The sequence below is a fragment of the Anas platyrhynchos genome, chromosome 25, assembly GCF_047663525.1.
Source record: "Anas platyrhynchos isolate ZD024472 breed Pekin duck chromosome 25, IASCAAS_PekinDuck_T2T, whole genome shotgun sequence".
NCBI lineage: Eukaryota > Metazoa > Chordata > Aves > Anseriformes > Anatidae > Anas > Anas platyrhynchos.
The window spans coordinates 6,275,142-6,292,549 of NC_092611.1; the positions used below are offsets into that span (position 1 = coordinate 6,275,142).

The window sequence follows — 17,408 nt, forward strand, 5'->3', positions numbered from 1 at the left end:
TCCTGGAATATTTCAAGGAGCATTTATCACTTAGGATTTGTGTATTGCTCCCATATAATGCAGGTGATGTTACTTTCTCAAACATTGACTGTTGCCTCCAGAAATAGGCTAAGAGGGTATGTGAAACCCTTGCCTGTGAGCTTTGTTCTGGTCAGCTGTGTGTGTGTTGTGACCATAAATAAGGAACATCCGATGAGCAAGTGATAGGCAGCCGTGTCAGTAAGTCCAACACCTCACCTCCTGCCCCACGTTATTTCAGGGAGAAGCAAGGAGCAGTATTTCAGGAGAGTTCAATCACCCTGGAAAAACTCCTTATTCACTTTGCAGTCAAACTAATTGAAAAAAAGAGGAGGGTGGGGATCCAAATCAGTGAGCTTAAACAGGCTTCCAGTGGAGGATGCTTGCTGGCAGAGGTGGCAGGGGGGCTTTGGGGAATTTCTGACTGTGCTGTTTGTGAATAAACAGCTTACCAGGGAAGCGACTGTGGTGAGACGTATAAACATAAGCATGAAATCAGAATCACATCCCAGCTAGTCTCATTCCATCTTCCGTTGCTTTTTGCTCAGCCTGGGAATCAGCAGTTAGTGTTTTGGCCCAGGAGCAGGGTGTCTCAGCCTTTGGTGCTGGTAACGACCCCGGTAACTTTCTCAATTCTCTAATTTTGTTGTAGAAAAGGAAGAGGTTAGGGTAGCCTGTGGATTTGAATCATATGCTGATTCAAGAGAGACCTCTGCACCGAGGATGACACTTCTGCTTCGGCTAGGAATCTGCTCATTACAGCACTTCCAGCATCAGGCTGCTTGCTTGCGTGGGCTTCTGGAACCTGATGACTCGAAGTGCTATTCACTTGCTTCTTCTTAAATTTAATTAAAAGAAATGGTGCTCTAAGTGCACCTCTAGATTTAAAATGTTTATAATCAAGCGAAGCAGCTTGACAGATTTCCTCACCTTGTTAGGAGTTGAAGGAAAACTTGCTTTTTTTTTTTTTTTTTTTGCTTGTAAGAATGAATGAGTTCAAATATCCAAAGCGTGGGAGAAACTTTCTGGAAGATTGTCAGCAGCCCGTAGAGCAAACAAATATAACTTGAATCTGGTATTCATTGGAAATATACTCATGGCAGCGTGTGTGTGTGCTTATGTGTATATAAAAAATCTGTTTTGCTCTTGATCTTATGCAAGCTTACTGCTGATGTTAGTCTGCAGTGTTTTGAAAACATGCCTTTAAAAATCTAATTTGGTGTACTGAATGATCGCTTTTTCTTGACTTTCTGACATTTTTCCCGTTGTCCTTGAAGTTTCTTTCTTCCTGTCTTCCAGATTTAGCATTCAGTTTGTTTCCTGTTGTGTATGCTGTTGTTTTCCTCCCCCAGAGGTCTCTTGCTGTAGAGAAAACGCTCTATTTTGACGTTTGCATAACCAGTGTGCAAGCTGTGCAGGTGTTTGCTGCTAGCAAACACACCAGCCATTAAAAACGAGTGAGGTCTCCCTCAGCTGTAGGATCAGGTTTGTCTCAATCACTCGAGCATCCAGCTTTTATTTTTATTATTTCTCAATCTTGGTGCATTTCCTCTTCTCAGCGGTTCTGCAGCGTGTGCCTCCAGGGTGGGCAAAGGCAGAAGTGGAGCAGGGCTGCGGGGCACCGTGTCCTGTAGCTGCTTGTGCTGCCCTAAGAGCTTGCGATAGCTGCAAGATGTGTGTCATAGTGTCCAGTTTTTCGGCACACTGTGGTGTGTGTGTTTTGGGTAGGCTGTGTGGGAGTGTAATATGGATGCTGGTTGGTGCCTGCTTAAGGCAGGCTTAGTTTAAAGCCCAGGAGTACAAATAAGATTGCGTTTGCATGTTGAAAGTTTCAGGGCGCATTTGCAGGGAGCAGAGGCCTGGATGTGTTCCCCTCTGATGTTGAAACTAGAGCAGAGAGGCTGAGAGCAGGGCTCGAAGAGGCTCTGTGAGCGCTCGCGGATGTGGGTGAGTCTTTGTTCCTTCAATTTCAGCCTTGTTGCAATCATGGGGCTGTTAGAAGTGAATGCAGCTCTCCTGTGTAATACCTTAACTGTGCTGAAAGCAGCCTCCCGTTGTGGCTCACATCACCGTTAGCATCCAACGCCAGCAGCACTCGATGGCTTGATTTCTTTTCCTGGGACTGTAACAGCCTCGCTGGCTCTGCAGCCCTGCGGTTTTGATGTCCAGGCCTTCCCCTGACACTGCTGGGAGCTTGCACGACCTCCTCCTGCAATTTTAGCAAAGGGAACCTGCCTGCTTGTTGTATCAGGAGGGCTTGACAGACGCTATTCAAATTCTGCTGTGGCTCACTTGCGTTTCTATTTCAAAATTAACGCTGCTGAGGGTGCTTCTAAAGCCATGCGTGCATTTCCTGACTAATTGAGTGCATGTGGTAACTTCTTGTTTCTGTTTATAGACCGAGTAGGCAAGCAGATATGATTCAACGCGGTGACTTCCGAGTAGAGCTTTTGTTTGGTGGGGGCACTGTGCTGTGCTGCAGAGCACTGACGGTTTGGGAGCTTGTTTTGGTTGCCCTGCTTGATGGCAGCGTGCCCTCGAAAACCAGACTGTAGGTTTGGGCATCTGGTAGGCCCAAACGATAACATCTGCAGGGCTGGGTGTTGGAAGCAAGGGGTATTTCAGGAGTTAAGCCTTCTTAATATTCTGTTGTATGTTTGCCACGAGCCAAAGGTAAGCCATTCAGTCAATAGAAGGTTTTCTGGAGGAGCACAAACATGTCAGAAACCGTTGGCTTGGATTCTTTATGGATTCACAGTGCTGCACGAGGCATGTGAGACTTGTCACTTTAAAATAAATAAAAAGCCACCCAGAGATGATGTTTGTAGCCTGTGTAGCTGAAGCAGTGCAGTAAAAGGAATTCTGTAAAGGACAATTAACAGGTCTGCACCCAAAGGAGAAAGGTGCTTGAGCTTGCTGGGCTGCCTGCAGTGGTAAATGGGACTTCTGTGACCCCTGTAAATATTCTGAGTTTACTTTTTAAATAATGGTAACAAAAACTGGCTGAACATGCATATCTTTTTTCCTGCAGTGTGCTAGTAGTACCACTGACTGACAATGCCGTGGCAGTACTCTGACCATGCTCAACTTGCCTGAACTCTTGATTACGGTTGAATTTAGAGACCCGGTGGTTGTCCTTTTATTGTTTCTACTACAGAAAGCTTTTACTTGTCCGGATCCCTTCCTTGCAGAGAGGAGCTGCCATGTGTCAGTTTGCCCTACTACATAAATTACTCACAGCAGCAGCTTCCTTGCAGCTTTGTACCTAGATTATTTACACTTCGTGCGGCAGGGCAGGCAAATAACTTGCTGGGAGGAGACTGGGAGAGGAATCCTCTGCTCCTTCAGAGAGGATGAATCAGGGTGGAGAACCTCCTTTTCACCATGGAATCAGCTCTATCGAGGATGTTAGCACAGCCTGTTACGAGGGAAAATTCAGAAGTTATTTTCTAAATAAGGTCAGCCCCTCGCGAGCGTTTCCACATGAGAACGCAGTTATGTAAGCGGGAGGGTGGGGGTAGGTGAAAGGCTGAGGAGAAGTCATTACTCAGGATGTAGACTGGATGTTTAGGAAATAGCACAAGTTATTTTGCTCGTTCAGCTTGCATGCTTCGGGAACCAAACTGTTAACAAAATTCATGTATCCGCAGAGGAGAAAATGGGGTTAGGCAGGGAATGTCATAAGCCCTCTCCATGTAACGTGGAAATGCAGATGGTTTTGGGGAGCTAGGCTGTGTTTAGCTGTTGTCTTTCTGACAGCAGTCTTAAAGGGATGCTGGCTCAGCAGGATTTCGTATCCTTCTCTAGCTCCAGTATGAAGACTTTACTAATTCACACAGGAAAAAGCGACCAGTATTTAATGCCTACTGGAAATGACCGTGCGTATCGCTGAAGGGGAAGGAAATGCATGAAGAATGACTTGGAAAAAAAATGCTGGAATTTAAAGAGAAAAAGTTGGAGAAGACTTGTGTTATGCCGTGAACTAGGGAAGCCCTCTGGGGGAGGTTAGTGCTCTGTGTCCATATTTCGGAGAGCTCACACACACTTCTGTCCAGCGAAAAAGATGTGACAGAATACGAAACTCAAGTGGTGCATGCGAGTCCTCCTTCTGTCACTTCCTCCTCATGCAGCTAGGACTTTTTTTTTATTAACAAAACCCATCAGGGTGAAGTCTACATCTGCATTTAAATTAGAACATCTTAAAGAAAAGAACAGGCTCCAAAGCTGCCCACAAGAAAGGTTTCCTTGCCAAGCTCCAGCATATGAACACTAACTAACTGCTTATTACCCAAGAAGAAATTCATTATCATTTAAATGTTGTTGGAGAGAGGAATGTAAATTATTTCTCTTTAATTTGGCTTTCAATTGCTGGTTTAGGTGATAATTATGGAACTCAGATAAGACTTAGCATAATTGGTGCAAATTCATAGCCATTTTAGTTTTCTTTGCATCGAATTGGACCACTATCTTGAAAATCAATTTATGGGGAAAGGTAACCTTCCAGATCACTGCACAATAAGGAAGTAAACTTCTTATTCCTGTCAGCTTCTTCGCTTTCAGAGCTTATAGACCTGGGGAGTTGTACAGAAGGCTAACTCTGCGGACTTGCTTTTGTGGCTGAGAGTCCAAGTGCATTGTTTAGCTGGTAGTAATTATTTTTTAAAGCGTGGATAGCTTTCTCAAAGCTGGCAAAAATCTGATTTTGCTTCTTGGCAACTGTGTGGTGTTTCTTGGGCTTGCGTGCCGAGGGCCGAGACGGCACTTTTTGGGGTTCCTTCAATGGGAAGGGGACCGTGGTCATGGCCCTCAGTGCGTCATGGTGGGGCCTTCTGTGGTGTGAGCAGCTGGCAGTGCCTGGTCCCATCTAACAGCAGGGTTGTGCTGCCCCCCTGGTACATGTCACCCACGTGCAGGGACAATGTCATTCGCTGCCACCCATGGAGGGGACACCGGGGTTACAAGTGGGGAGGTGGTGGCAGCTCTTGGCCATCTGCTGCGGGCCCGGTGGCTGCGGCCTGGGGAGCAGGCCTGTGCTGGAGCTGGCTGTTTTGTGCTGGATTATTTGTGTCCTGAAATCCATTAGGTTTGGTGTTTGGACAGGATGTGGGTTGGGGTGGGATGCTGGAGCTCACAGGCTGCCTCCAAGGAGTCCCAGTCTGTGCTGTGACAACCGAGGCCGGAGCCCAAATGCCAAGTATGGAGCCTGCCCTGGGCTGGAGATGAGGGTTTGGGGCCTCCTCCTTCCCTTTGATTGTAGCACGTAGCCCCAGAAATACACGCTTTTATCTCCAGTCTGAAGAGCCCAGGTACAGATACATGACCAGGAGGTTTTGCTGTGTAGCTCCTGTTATCAGGTCAGCAAATGATGCTGATAGCTTGGTGTGAGGCCACCCTTTGTCTTGTCGATCCTCAGGGCTCTTTCAAGACCCCACTAATCAGATGTGTTGAGCTCTTTAAAAACCACTAATCAGATCAAAGTAAGTCTTTTCTTTTAAGTACTTTCCATAATACATAAATCCAGGAAAACATGGATTTTCTTTACCCTCCCAACGCTGACAGACGTCTAGCTCGTTAAAAATGTAAAATAGTGTTTGTGCTTTATAGCTGCAACTGGTTCTGGTGGGAAAGAGAAAATGGAAAGACGTACTGCATGCAGAGAGCACCTTTCAGTAGTCAACTGTTGCATTTCTGGCAGTGAATATAACACATAATTGTGTTTTAAAAGAAGGGGGAGGCTTCCCAGCAGCAGCAGCATGGGCTTGGAGCAGATGCTGAGCAGGTGAGGATCTGAGATGGCGTTTTCAGGCGCTCCTGACGAGGTTCTGCTGCCATCGTGCCTCCCGATGCTTCGAGCTGGGTGATGCTGTGGGGTACATGGGGTGAGGGTGCCTCACCCCATAGCCCCTTGTTGCTGTTGCTGGCCCTGCTGTGCAGTTTCAGGAGGCGAGGAGCCCTTCTGCGATCAGCAGCCCCGCGCCGCCCTGTGGGGTGGCTTCTGTTGAGCTAGCAATAGTTAAATGGAATTTGGTTCGCTTCCTGTCTTGCACGTTTTGTTGAAAGTAGTTCCGTTGTTGCTATTTTTAAAGCTGATTACTGTGCAGAGAGGACTGTGAAGCTGTCTGCGTGGTACAAGTCAGCTTGGGATCACCGCGAGCGTTTCGACTCGCTGCTGATGTGAGCAGGCTGGAGGCTCGTGTTAACATGAAGAGCACACAGAAAACTTCTTGCTGGTGTGGTTGTCGGATATCAGATCCAGTTGTTCTTTCTGGAGCCAGGTGCAGCCACCTAGCTGCTCACACTGAGGCTAACTGCTGCTGTCTGGTGCATAGCTGGTAGCATCTGAAAAGCATGTGTTGTGTGATAACCTCCTGCCTTTGTGGTTTCTGAAACGTGCCTTTTACTTGTTGGGGGCTTGTTAAAAAAGCCGACTTTTTTTGAACTCAAATATGGAAGGTGGTTGCAGGAAAAAAATACCGGCTGTTTGCAGAACCCAAAAGCTGTGGTTTTTTGTTTGCTTCAAATTATTAAGGTCAGGAGCGTATACTTCCAGATACTTGTATGGTACTGAGCCTGTCTCCTAAATGTCGTCTGGTAACTGTGCAATTAATTACAGGATAACCCCAGAAGTGGGAGGAAATAAAGTTCCCTACCCTCTCAGTCTTGCAGTAGTACTTAGTGGATGGCGTTCTGCAGTGCTGAGCACACGATAGGGGATTAGAAATTCCCCGGCTGTAATTCTGGTTTCCAGCACTGTCCGTGCTTCAGCTGCCTCACCTGTAAAATAACATAAATAACCTGGTGGTTTTTTTTGCCTCTAGGAGACTTAATATGATCTCATATTGAGAAGAATGTCCAGGTCCTGAAGGAGGTTGTATCCATCAATAGTGTTGTTGATGTGGGATTTAGAGAGAAGCAGGCATTAATTGCTCTGCTATTGAAATAATTACCATGTGTTTGCAGCTCAGCGTGGGGTGCTACTGGGCCGTGAGGCTGCAAGAAGTTTTGGATTCTGACTTCTTTTGGGGGGGAAAAATAGAAATTTTCAGCGGTAGCAAGGAATAATACAGTGATCGGAGTGGTTTACCTCAGTCTGAGTAATCATCTCACTTCCAAGGCAGTCAGCTGTCCTCCTTTTACCATCTAAATGTAGCGTTTCTGGGGAAAGGAAGTGGTGCAGCGGAGTTGTCCGAGGTGCAGGTCTTAATTCTGCGAAAACAAAAACAATTAGAAACTGCGTCATCATCGCTTTTAGGAGCCCTGACTTGGAGTCAATGAGTTAGTGTGAAGTTCTCAGATCCTCCCACATCCTCTCGAATGCTTTTTTTTTTTTCCTTAATTTTCCATGAGACTGAATGAGCGTGCTTTGCATTTTTTGAAGAAATGCTTGTAGTCATTTTTCCGTGCGCTGAGATTGCATTTCTTGCTGTGAGATCAACTTTGGGTCGTGCCCTTCTAAGCAGCCAAGCTTACATGTGAAGAGCCTTCACTTAGGTTTTGAGTAGGATGGTTTTACAGTAACTCAGGTGCTCTGATTTGGGTTTTGTACCCTCTTAGTTGTCAGAATTGACTTGTACATTAACTCCGTTTTATGGAATGGGGCATTTGGGTTTTAACCAAGGCAGCTGAGCGATGTTATTTGTTTCAGGGCCATGGAGGTGTGGCTGAGTTCAAGTCCTAGCTTCCCTTGAAGAATCTGCTGCCAGCAGCCGATCCCTAGGGGTGCTGAATGTTCTTAGTGCAGCCCCCGTGTTCACAGGTTTGACTGAAGCCAGCAGGAGCGCAAATACATTATCAATTTGCCAACCTGCTCTTGAATAAGGAGTGTGCACTACAACTTCAAAAACAATGAAGCATTTTGTAGTTGGCTGTCTTGTTGCAGCTCCTCGTTCCTTCTGTACAGTGCTGTTTGTAGCCTGCTTTCAGTGAAACAGCTTCACAGCCGCAGGGTGTGTGCCAAATCGCGGCACATGGCACGGTGCTGTGCCCATCCATCGCCCGGTTGGAGTGGTCTCCTCCTCGCTGCGTGTGAAGAGCCCTGGGGAGGAGTTGAGAGATGCTGGAAGGAAACAAAAGCTGTGGCTGGTGGTGGCACAAGTGGCAGTGCTGCCTTCACGTGGCCTCAAGGTAAGGATGGTGTCGGAGCCCTGCTCCAGTTGGGTGGCTTGGTCACTTGAAGCCGTTTAACTAATGGCCTCGCTGCTGGAGGTGCCAACGCTGTGATTCAAGCCGTCCTCTGCCACTAGTGGCTTTGCAAGACTGAGCCCATACGTAGAGCAAAGCTTTTGTCCAGGAAATAGGAAAAGAAAAATCAGCTCAGGGAGGAGGAGCAGTGAGGAGTGCTGGAAGCACCCAGCTGGCTCCTGCCTTCACCAAGATGCATGGAGCACGGCTGGCCAGGAACAGAACACCACGACCACAGAAGCAGAGGGAGGATGGAGAGCTGAGGAATGCATCTGTGCAGCCTGGGGAGCTGATGAAGAAGCGCCGGGCACCTAAAGACACAGCCTCGAGACCGGTGTCAAGGCAGCACGGTGTTGGGGGCAGCTGTGACTGCACGGAGTGGAAAAACAGTTGGCTTTCTGAGCTTCCCCTCATGATGTGTGGTTGGTTCAGTACCTGACGAGGTGCTGAGAGCTTTGCGTGTGTGTGAAACGGCTCTCGGGGGAGCGTAGGAAATCCCACCCAAACCGTGGCTGCTGCTCTGTCACCAGCCCGAAGCCCAACCCCAAAACACGCCGCCCGTCCTTTGAAGCTGCTGCAGGTGCTGCCTCCGGCTTATTCGCAAGCAGCGAGGGGAGCAACTGCTGTGGCTTGTGGTCCCTGGGATGTTTGAACGGTGCCAAAAACGCTTGGCTGGTGGGTGTTTGAATCCCACCCACTGCCAGGGGGATTCAGGTGCCCAGGGCAGGGGTTCCCAGCCTGCGGCTCAGCTCTGGGCACCAGTACTGGTGGGATTTGTGCTCCTGCTTGTTCAGCTCCAAGTTTGCCAAGGGGACAGCGAGTCTGTAAGAAACAGAGGGCTGCTGCTGGCTCAAAACACTTGGGAAGCTCTGGTCATTGAGCCATTCTTTGAAAATATTGCCATATTTTCTGGAAAATGCTTGTTTCTGCATGCTGGAGCAACGAGGTGAGGACAGCTGCTGGTGGTGCTGAGCACACAACAGCATCGTCGTGACTGATGTGCCAATAACCACGGGTGTCTGTCAGTGCAGCCTGTAAATGTCACTGTAATTGCCAGCGTTTACTTGGTCTGTCTTCGTTAACAAACGTGTAACGTGGCTCGTTAAAATAAAGGAGTGCACTTGCTGAAATATTCTCTTAGCCCAGGTTTGGTGCTTGGCACAGCCCCTGGCTGAGGCTGCACACACACTGCTCACCACCCCTGCACGGAGATGGTTCAGAACTTAATCCTTGCAAACTGCTTCAGTGTTAGTGTTGGGAAGTCATTTTTGCTGTTAGCTCAAGCCTCCCCTTTCATAAACTGAGTAAAACCAGCTTCCCTCCCTCTTGCTGCCTGAGTTGTGAATGCATTAAATGACTCCAACCAGCCTGCTGTTGGTTTTTCCTCCCCTCACGGCCACAACCTGTCCTCTTCTCTGTCCTTTTCTCCAAGTGAGAGCTTTCAGAAGAGGGCTGGGGGAGCGGGCTGTACAGCTGGGACCTCTGCTTTGCAATTTTTCTGGTTTTTGTTAGCCAAATGCGCTGTGGGGACAGAAGGGGAACCCAACAAATGGGCCCCCAACCCCTGGGCTTCTCTTTGGGCCAGCTGGGCTGCGAGCTCACCATTAAATCATCTCCAAGGGATCAGCTGGGGCTGTGCCTCCTCACCTGAGCCTCCGTGGGGATTGCTGCTGGGAAGAAGAATATGAAACCTGGAGTTTCTCAGCCCTGCAGCGCTGTGGGGTGCTGTGTGGCTGGGTTCCCCGCTCAGGGAGCAGCTGGGGTGCGGCTGTGTTCGCGTGGGGAGCTGGCACCTCGCTGTCCTCATCCAGCTCCTTGGCTTGCGTGGTGTTTCCTACACGCGGGACCTTATCTGGTGCTTTGATTTGTATTTAAATAAAGTTCCTTTAAGGGCAGGTGAGGGATTACAGTGTTGATCCATAGGACAGGCTGATAAAGCAGGACTGGAGCTGGGGTGCACCAGGGCTCCCCGACAGCCCCTCTCCTGTTACCTAACACAGCCTGGTGAGCAACAAAGAAAGCTTTTTGGGGGTGTTGGAGCCAAACGCCCAAATCCTGTGGCTGCTTTCCAACACGTCGTGTGTCCGTGGGAGAGCTGCCGAGTGGAGCAGCCTCCAGGAGAGCGGCCGGCTGGTTTCATGCTTTCACTCGGGGTCATTTTCGGCATCTGCTGGTGTTGGGCACGTGGGAGGTAACACAAAGCAGGATCCCTCGCTGGGAAGCTGGCGCCTTCTGCGAGCACTGAGCAGCTCCCGGTGCTGAGCCACAGCACAAAGCACGCTGGAATAAGTGAGGGGGAGAGAGGGAAGCTGCTGGCAGAGGTGATTTATGCTTCTGAGTCCCGTGTGCCTTTTATAGGGCACGGAAAGCCTCCTCTGGGCTCTGTGGACTGGGTCAAAGCGTGGAAAAAGGGCTCGCAGCACACGGCCACATATCACAGCGAGTGAAGTCGCCTCCGGGTGGGTTTAGGGTCCGTGGAAACGTGGCATGGAGCTGGGGGACCCGAGCCCAGGTGTCTGGGGGAAATAGCTGCAGAAAGGGCAGGAGCAGGTTGTGGGATAGGTGTTGCAGCTAGGACGGAGTGTCTGGCACAAGGAGGATTGAAAAATGCCCAAGATGAAGCAATTTGGGGCTGCTCCAAGCAGAACAGGAGGAACTGGTGAAAGAGAGGGGCGCAGCGCAGGGAAGGACCCATCCCCACGGGGCACAGCCCTCCTGGCACGTGGATCTCATCGGGATGAGGGGCTGGGGGTGCTGAGGGCTGATTTGAGCTGCTAACACCCCTGGGCTCAGCACCCTGACCCCCCAGCTTTTGAGGGAGGGTCATTACCCATTCGGAAGGAAACCCCAAGTGTTGGGACCTTCCCTTTTCTCTGAGTTTTGTTTCCTTTTGATGGGGGGGAATAACCTTGGAAATAACCTGGCTGCCTCAAAGAGGTCCTGCAAGGCAGCTGTGGTGGAAAATGCCCTAAGAAACGCCGCCCTTGCTGATCAGCTCCGTGTGCTGGGTGCGTCCTGGGTGCTGGGTGCACACCTGAAAAGCAGTCCCGGGTAGGGGTTTTGGGGCTGAGCTGCTTCTGGAGATGCAGTGGGTGCTGTTTTCTGCCTGTTTTGGTCACTTTTCTAAAAAAAATTTCTCTTTCTGTGATCCTTTGCAGGCGTAACCTGACCAAGTTGTCCCTGATATTCAGCCACATGCTGGCAGAGCTCAAAGGGATTTTCCCCAGCGGCCTCTTCCAAGGGGACACGTTCCGGATCACCAAGGCAGACGCTGCCGAGTTTTGGAGGAAAGCTTTTGGGGAGAAGTAAGTCTCCGGCTGTGCTCAACGTTACGGATGTAACACCTCTAAAAGTGGTGGTTGGTGACTCAGAAGAATCGTTATTGAGGTTAATCAGAGAAATTAATGCCAGGAGAGACCCATGAGGTCATTCGGTCCCCTCGCTCGGGTGGGGTACAGGATTGTTCCTGCTTTGTATTTTCCACTTCTTTGTCCTATCTTGTTTTAAATGTGCAAAGTGATCTGTCCTTCACTTTTCCTAGGACACTGTGGTACTGTGTCCTAAAGATTATTAAGCCTAAATGTTCCTCTCCTTGATTTAATTCCTTAACTTCTAAGGGAGCTCCACGAACTATGCAAAATAATCCGCTTTCTTCTTCCGAAGGCTGCCGTGCCCCCAGTATTAGCTGTCCTTTCGCTCAGCCACTCAATTAAATTCTTTCATCTTCCCTCCGATTAGTCTTTCCAATCACTTCGTCACCTTTCTTCAGGTTCCTCTGACCTTTTGTCCGTTTGCATAATGTCTCTGGTAAGGTAGAACGAAGGAGAAAGTTGAGAGCAACGTGTATGTAGGTGCAGACTGTTGAAACGTCACTTTTACCAAGTGCTAGTGCTGCGTACAGCCCGTGGTTTATAAAAACCCTGACGTGATAGCACTGCAGAAAAAGGGGAAGGAGAAAGCAGGGAGGGACGTCAGCTGCCAGCACCGTGTATACGCAGAGAAAGTTGGCTAACGTGTGCTGGGCTGTTCATTTCCCTCAGTGCCAAGAAGCCTTTTGCTCACATTACGTGCGTAAATCTCTTGGGGCTGATTTTGTTTTTCTTCTCTTCTGTTACCATGAGGTGTCTGCTCACAAATAAAGCTCACGAGGTGGGTACATGGTGGTCCTCAGACACGCAGCATTTACAGCTGGCTTGCTTTTCCCCAGGACTATCGTTCCCTGGAAGAGTTTCCGTCAAGCCCTGCACGAGGTGCACCCGATCAGCTCGGGGCTGGAAGCCATGGCCCTGAAGTCCACGATTGACTTGACGTGCAATGACTACATCTCAGTGTTCGAGTTCGATATCTTCACGCGACTGTTTCAGGTAAGGACTGAGGAGTGCGAATCACTTGAAATCAGACTCTTTTCCCGAGATGAACCAAATTTTGCACGTTAAAATGCCATTATTTATGTTGTAAAGGACTTGGTTGTCTTACCCCTCATCCTCTGGCCAGTTTTGGTAATAGTTAGAACCACTAAAAGTGTTTGATAATTCTGGTTGAAGAAGAAAACGTCTAAATATAAATTGCAACCGCATGCAAGGCACATCCAGCATCCTCCCGTGAATCACTTTTTCCTTTTCAAAGGTCACTTTTAGTCTGAAGTCCTGACACAACTGCTGTAAGCCAGGAAGTGCGAAGCTGAGTTTATCAGTCTGCCTTTCCTCGCGCCCTTTTCTTTCGTGTTAGATTGCTTTTCCGTGGGGGGATGTTCAGGATGGAGCACGAGGAGCATGGAAATTTGTGCTTCCTCCCTTCTGAACTGAGACAGCCAGGATGTCGCAGACGCATTTTGTGCTCTGCGTGCAAGAAGTGTTTGTGTTACTGCGGGGATATTAATAGTAGGTACAACTGTAACCCATGGTCTGTAATAGTTCTGAGCTCTAAAATGCAGCTTTTGATGGTGCAACTGGGTATTTACAAGAACAAACACTTACTTCTTTGGCTCCGGCTTGCCTTTTCCCATGTGATAGGGTGGGTTGTAATTAAGATATGTCTAGATGAAAAATTCCCATGTTCGGTGTTGCAATGCATCTGATCTCATTCAGCACTTTTTCCAGCTATGGTACATAAAGAGCGAGTTAAGAGCCGCTGTGATTTCCGAGAGATACAAGCTTCCTGGGGAGAGCTAGCACCTTAGGCAAGTTGAGAAATTTGGAAAAACTGAGTGAAATTCAGACACACAAACGCTTCTCCGAATCGAAAGCTTTCCAACTGTTGTTGTGACTTTTCAGGCATCGTTTTTGGGAAAATTTAACTTGCATGTACTGCTTTATTTACTCAAAGCTCAGCCTAAGCAGCAGTCCTTGCCACACCCAGGTGAGGTTAGGTGGCTGAGGAGTAGTCACAAGCATCTTAACACGGTGAAACTGAGACGGAGAGGGGAGATCACTTTCCTGAGGCCATGTAGGAAGCTTTTGTTAGGCATCCGACTAGTCATGGTTTCTGGTCCTGTGCATAATCTTAGGCGATTCCTGTCTCCATCACTGTCTCAGGGATGAGTAATTTTCTCTGCAGAAGCAGCACGTATTGGTAGCTCTTCTTGAGCTGTCTTTTTGTGACCTCAGTGACCTCTCCCGTGGCGTTTTTTAAAGGAATTTTGGTTAACTTCTGTCCTCGGTGGTATTTTTATCGCTGATGAGAGAATTTCAAACATTAAGGCTGGTGCAGGAAAACACAGGTTCTAGTTCCTCTACAGGATTTACGGTGGGATAAGAAACCTGATGCTTTAACTGACCCCTTTTATTAAGGAATATCGCGTGTTGCTGCCTCTCAGAAGCATGTGGCTAATACATTTCTTTGTTCTCTCTACAGCCATGGTCCTCTTTGCTCAGGAACTGGAATAGCCTCGCGGTGACTCACCCTGGTTATATGGCATTCCTAACCTATGATGAGGTGAAAGCCCGGCTTCAGAAATTCATTCACAAACCTGGCAGGTTGGTGCTTGGCAGCAGTGGCCCTTTTGATGGCTCCCGATAACGTCGCGGATTACTCACTGGTGGAGGAGATTGGGCTTGGGTTTGTCTTTGTCCTCCTTCCTCAGAAATTTTAACCGAGGAAAACTCCAGCTTGTGGTGTGTTCAGAGATTCTGAACACACCCTGGCCCACCTCACAAATGTCCCACCTGCTGCCTTGGGCTGGAGCAGGAGGCAGAGGCAGGCGCTGCCAGATCGAGCCTAACCTGGGGGCTGGCCAGGACCCTGAACGAGGGGTGCACAAGAGTACACCTCTAGTTCCTTGCTGCTTTTAAAAATGGAAACCTTGTGTGGTCTGTTGTTTTTTTCTTAAGTTAATTTGAAAGAAATGATTATGAGGATGCTGAGTTCTCTTGCTGTGGACCCTGGGTTTCATTTCACACTGCGCCAGGTGCTTGGGTGCTTTTCTCTCTTGGTGTCAGATTGCAAAGTTCTCCTTCGGTCTGCCTGGGGGTAGAGTGAGAAAAGCTGGTGTAAATCGTCCAGCTCTTCCTCCTAGTTTTTATTTGATGTCCTAAGATAACCAGACAAAGGCTGCCTACTTGACATCGAGTCGTTTCTGCCTGTTCCAGGCTGAACTGGAATTTCTCCTCTGTGTTTTCAGTTACATTTTCCGGCTGAGCTGCACACGACTTGGTCAGTGGGCCATTGGCTACGTCACTGCAGATGGGAACATCCTTCAGACAATCCCCCACAACAAACCCCTTTTTCAAGCACTGATCGATGGCTTCAGGGAAGGGTTGTAAGTAGCTTATCAATAACAAGTTTTTGTCCTTTGGGTGTTTTTTTCCTGTGAATTATCCATCTTAACGCTGTGGTAAGGCCTGGAAGTCAGTTGAATGGTAAAATGCGCCCGCTGGGCTCATCACACGTTGTGTCCTCAGGAGAGGCAGCGTGTTGCAGAGGTCAAGCAATCACTGTTGACATCACCGAGCCCCCTTTTGGACATCTCTCAGCTCTTCCTTTTTATTTAGACCTTGATTCAGCAAAACACTTGAAGCAAGTGAATAGTCCCATTGATGTCAGTGGAATAATTCATATGCTTAACTGCTCTGGCACTCGAGAGTACTCAGCTATCATTTGCACTGGAGATCTGCATTGTCCTTTGCAGCAGCAGACGATGAGTGTGTGCCTGCCTTTCCCTTGTCATACATTCTTCTGCAGTGGGTTCCCTAACCTGTGCTACCACAGCTGCTATTACAGGCTCAGTTTTCTTACACTGGCTGTGACAGTTTCACTGCAGGATGATTTAAGAATCGTAAACTAGGACCGTAACCTCGTGTTTAAAATGACAATTGCTCCCAGGAAGGAAAACGAGTTTCCTTTTATTTTAAAGAATGGCATGTTTGGGTTTTGGCTGGCAGGAATATTCTTCCAAAACTTACTTAGAACTCAGAGTATCCTGAATTTCCTCCTCTTGGTTCTCACCCTCATTCTTATTTCCTGCTTACAGTTATTTATTTCCCGATGGCCGGAATCAGAATCCTGACTTGACTGGCTTGTGTGAGCCCACACCTCAGGACCACATTAAAGTTACACAGGTGAGCAAAGCCTTCTATCCCATTCTGTCACGCTCCTTGTTCTGCAAAATATTCCTTCTTCTGTGCTCTTCACCGTGGCTGTGCCTTTGAAACCCTGAGTTCCCAGGCTGTTCTTGGGAAACCTAAACAAAAATCTGGTATAAGATGAAGCCCGTTTTTTTCAGAGCTTGATGGATATATCCAGCACATAAAATCCCAGTGAAGTTTTTGCAGATTTCTGTTCTCTTTTGCAGTTTGTTCTTGTGTTGGGAATTCACTTTGTCCTGCACGTCTTCTGTTGGATTTCTTGTAGCTGTGATAACCCTTGCACGTCGTTGTACAGTATCAGCAATGTCTGTCTGTCTTTCTCCAAGGAACAATATGAATTGTACTGCGAGATGGGCTCCACGTTCCAGCTGTGCAAAATCTGTGCTGAAAACGACAAGGACGTGAAGATCGAACCATGTGGCCACCTGATGTGCACGTCCTGTCTGACTGCGTGGCAGGTGAGGCGTTGGCTCTTGTTTATCTGAGTGAGGCTAGTTGCTTTTTTACAGAAGCAGTATCTCCTCTTCCCCAAACTGTTGAGTTTCCTTCAGGTATGGAAGTCAGTGTATTTAATCTCTGCATCTCAGGGGTGGTTGTAACAGCTCTCTCCTCTTCCCTGAAGGAATCAGAAGGCCAGGGCTGCCCTTTTTGCCGCTGTGAAATCAAAGGCACGGAACCGATTGTAGTAGACCCGTTTGACCCCAGAGGAGGAGGAGGATTGTCACGGCAAGGGGCAGAAGGAACTCCCTCACCCAACTATGATGATGACGACGACGACAGAGCCGATGATTCCCTCTTCATGATGAAAGAACTCGCTGGTACCAAAGTAAGGGAAGGGCTCCTGGTGGTGTGCTAGATGTGGCAGCGTGTACAGAGACCGCGTGTTCTCCATCAGAGAGGATGTGGTCTTGGTGCTTTGTGCACGTGAGGGTTGTCAGACCTTAAAACAGGAGGGATTTTAATCAATATGAGGAGGGTGAAGTAAATAGGGATTCAGGTTGGGTGCTGTCAGTGCAGCTCACACTGTTCTGTGAAGCAGGAGTGAGCACACTTTGATCATTTTTATGTTGTCTCGAAAGATTGGGTGTTTGTCAACCCTTAGAAGGGTGAAAAGGCTGCCTGGGTCTATTGAAATGTGAGGTCTGGGTCTGTAACACTTCTCTGCGTGCTTAGCAGTGCTGCTTTTCACTTATTAGCCATACTTCACCCATATTAGCAAAAGCTCATCCATTTTCCCCAGCGATGAACGCAGCCAACCAGGTACAGCCTTCCCAAGGTCCTGGTGAGTAACTGGGTAGAGGGCAGGGTATTTTGCTGAGCGAGTCAGTTTATCTGATAAATAAAGGTCTGATAACTCGCTGCCATTCATGACAGGCATTCTTTAAGCATCCCTGCACATTTTTTTTCTAAATAGGCTGCTTTTTCTGGCCACAAGGAATGCTCTGCGCTGGTTACCCTATGGTCAGATTTCTCTTTAGCTTCCACCCTGTGAAATACTGTAAGCTGGAGTCCTGGGGATTATTTTTGTGTACATAACTTGGGGAAGCAAAGCACAGCTTCCTCGCTGTGACATCCTGTTGTGGTTTGCAGTGGGCTAGCACGCCGTATTTGCTGGCAATCAGTGAG

The 17,408-nt window shown here is 48.3% G+C and overlaps 1 protein-coding gene across 1 annotated transcript in view; it reads left to right on the forward strand.

Annotated features, from left to right (window-relative positions):
• CBL (Cbl proto-oncogene) overlaps positions 1–17,408 on the forward strand; it is a 34,933-nt gene that overhangs the window by 7,267 nt on the left and 10,258 nt on the right. The window contains exons 3-9 of the mRNA XM_027444405.3: positions 11,358–11,504; positions 12,407–12,563; positions 14,053–14,174; positions 14,819–14,956; positions 15,668–15,755; positions 16,109–16,240; positions 16,405–16,608. Coding sequence (XP_027300206.2) covers positions 11,358–11,504; positions 12,407–12,563; positions 14,053–14,174; positions 14,819–14,956; positions 15,668–15,755; positions 16,109–16,240; positions 16,405–16,608 — 988 coding nt within the window. The remainder of the gene's footprint in view (positions 1–11,357; positions 11,505–12,406; positions 12,564–14,052; positions 14,175–14,818; positions 14,957–15,667; positions 15,756–16,108; positions 16,241–16,404; positions 16,609–17,408) is intronic.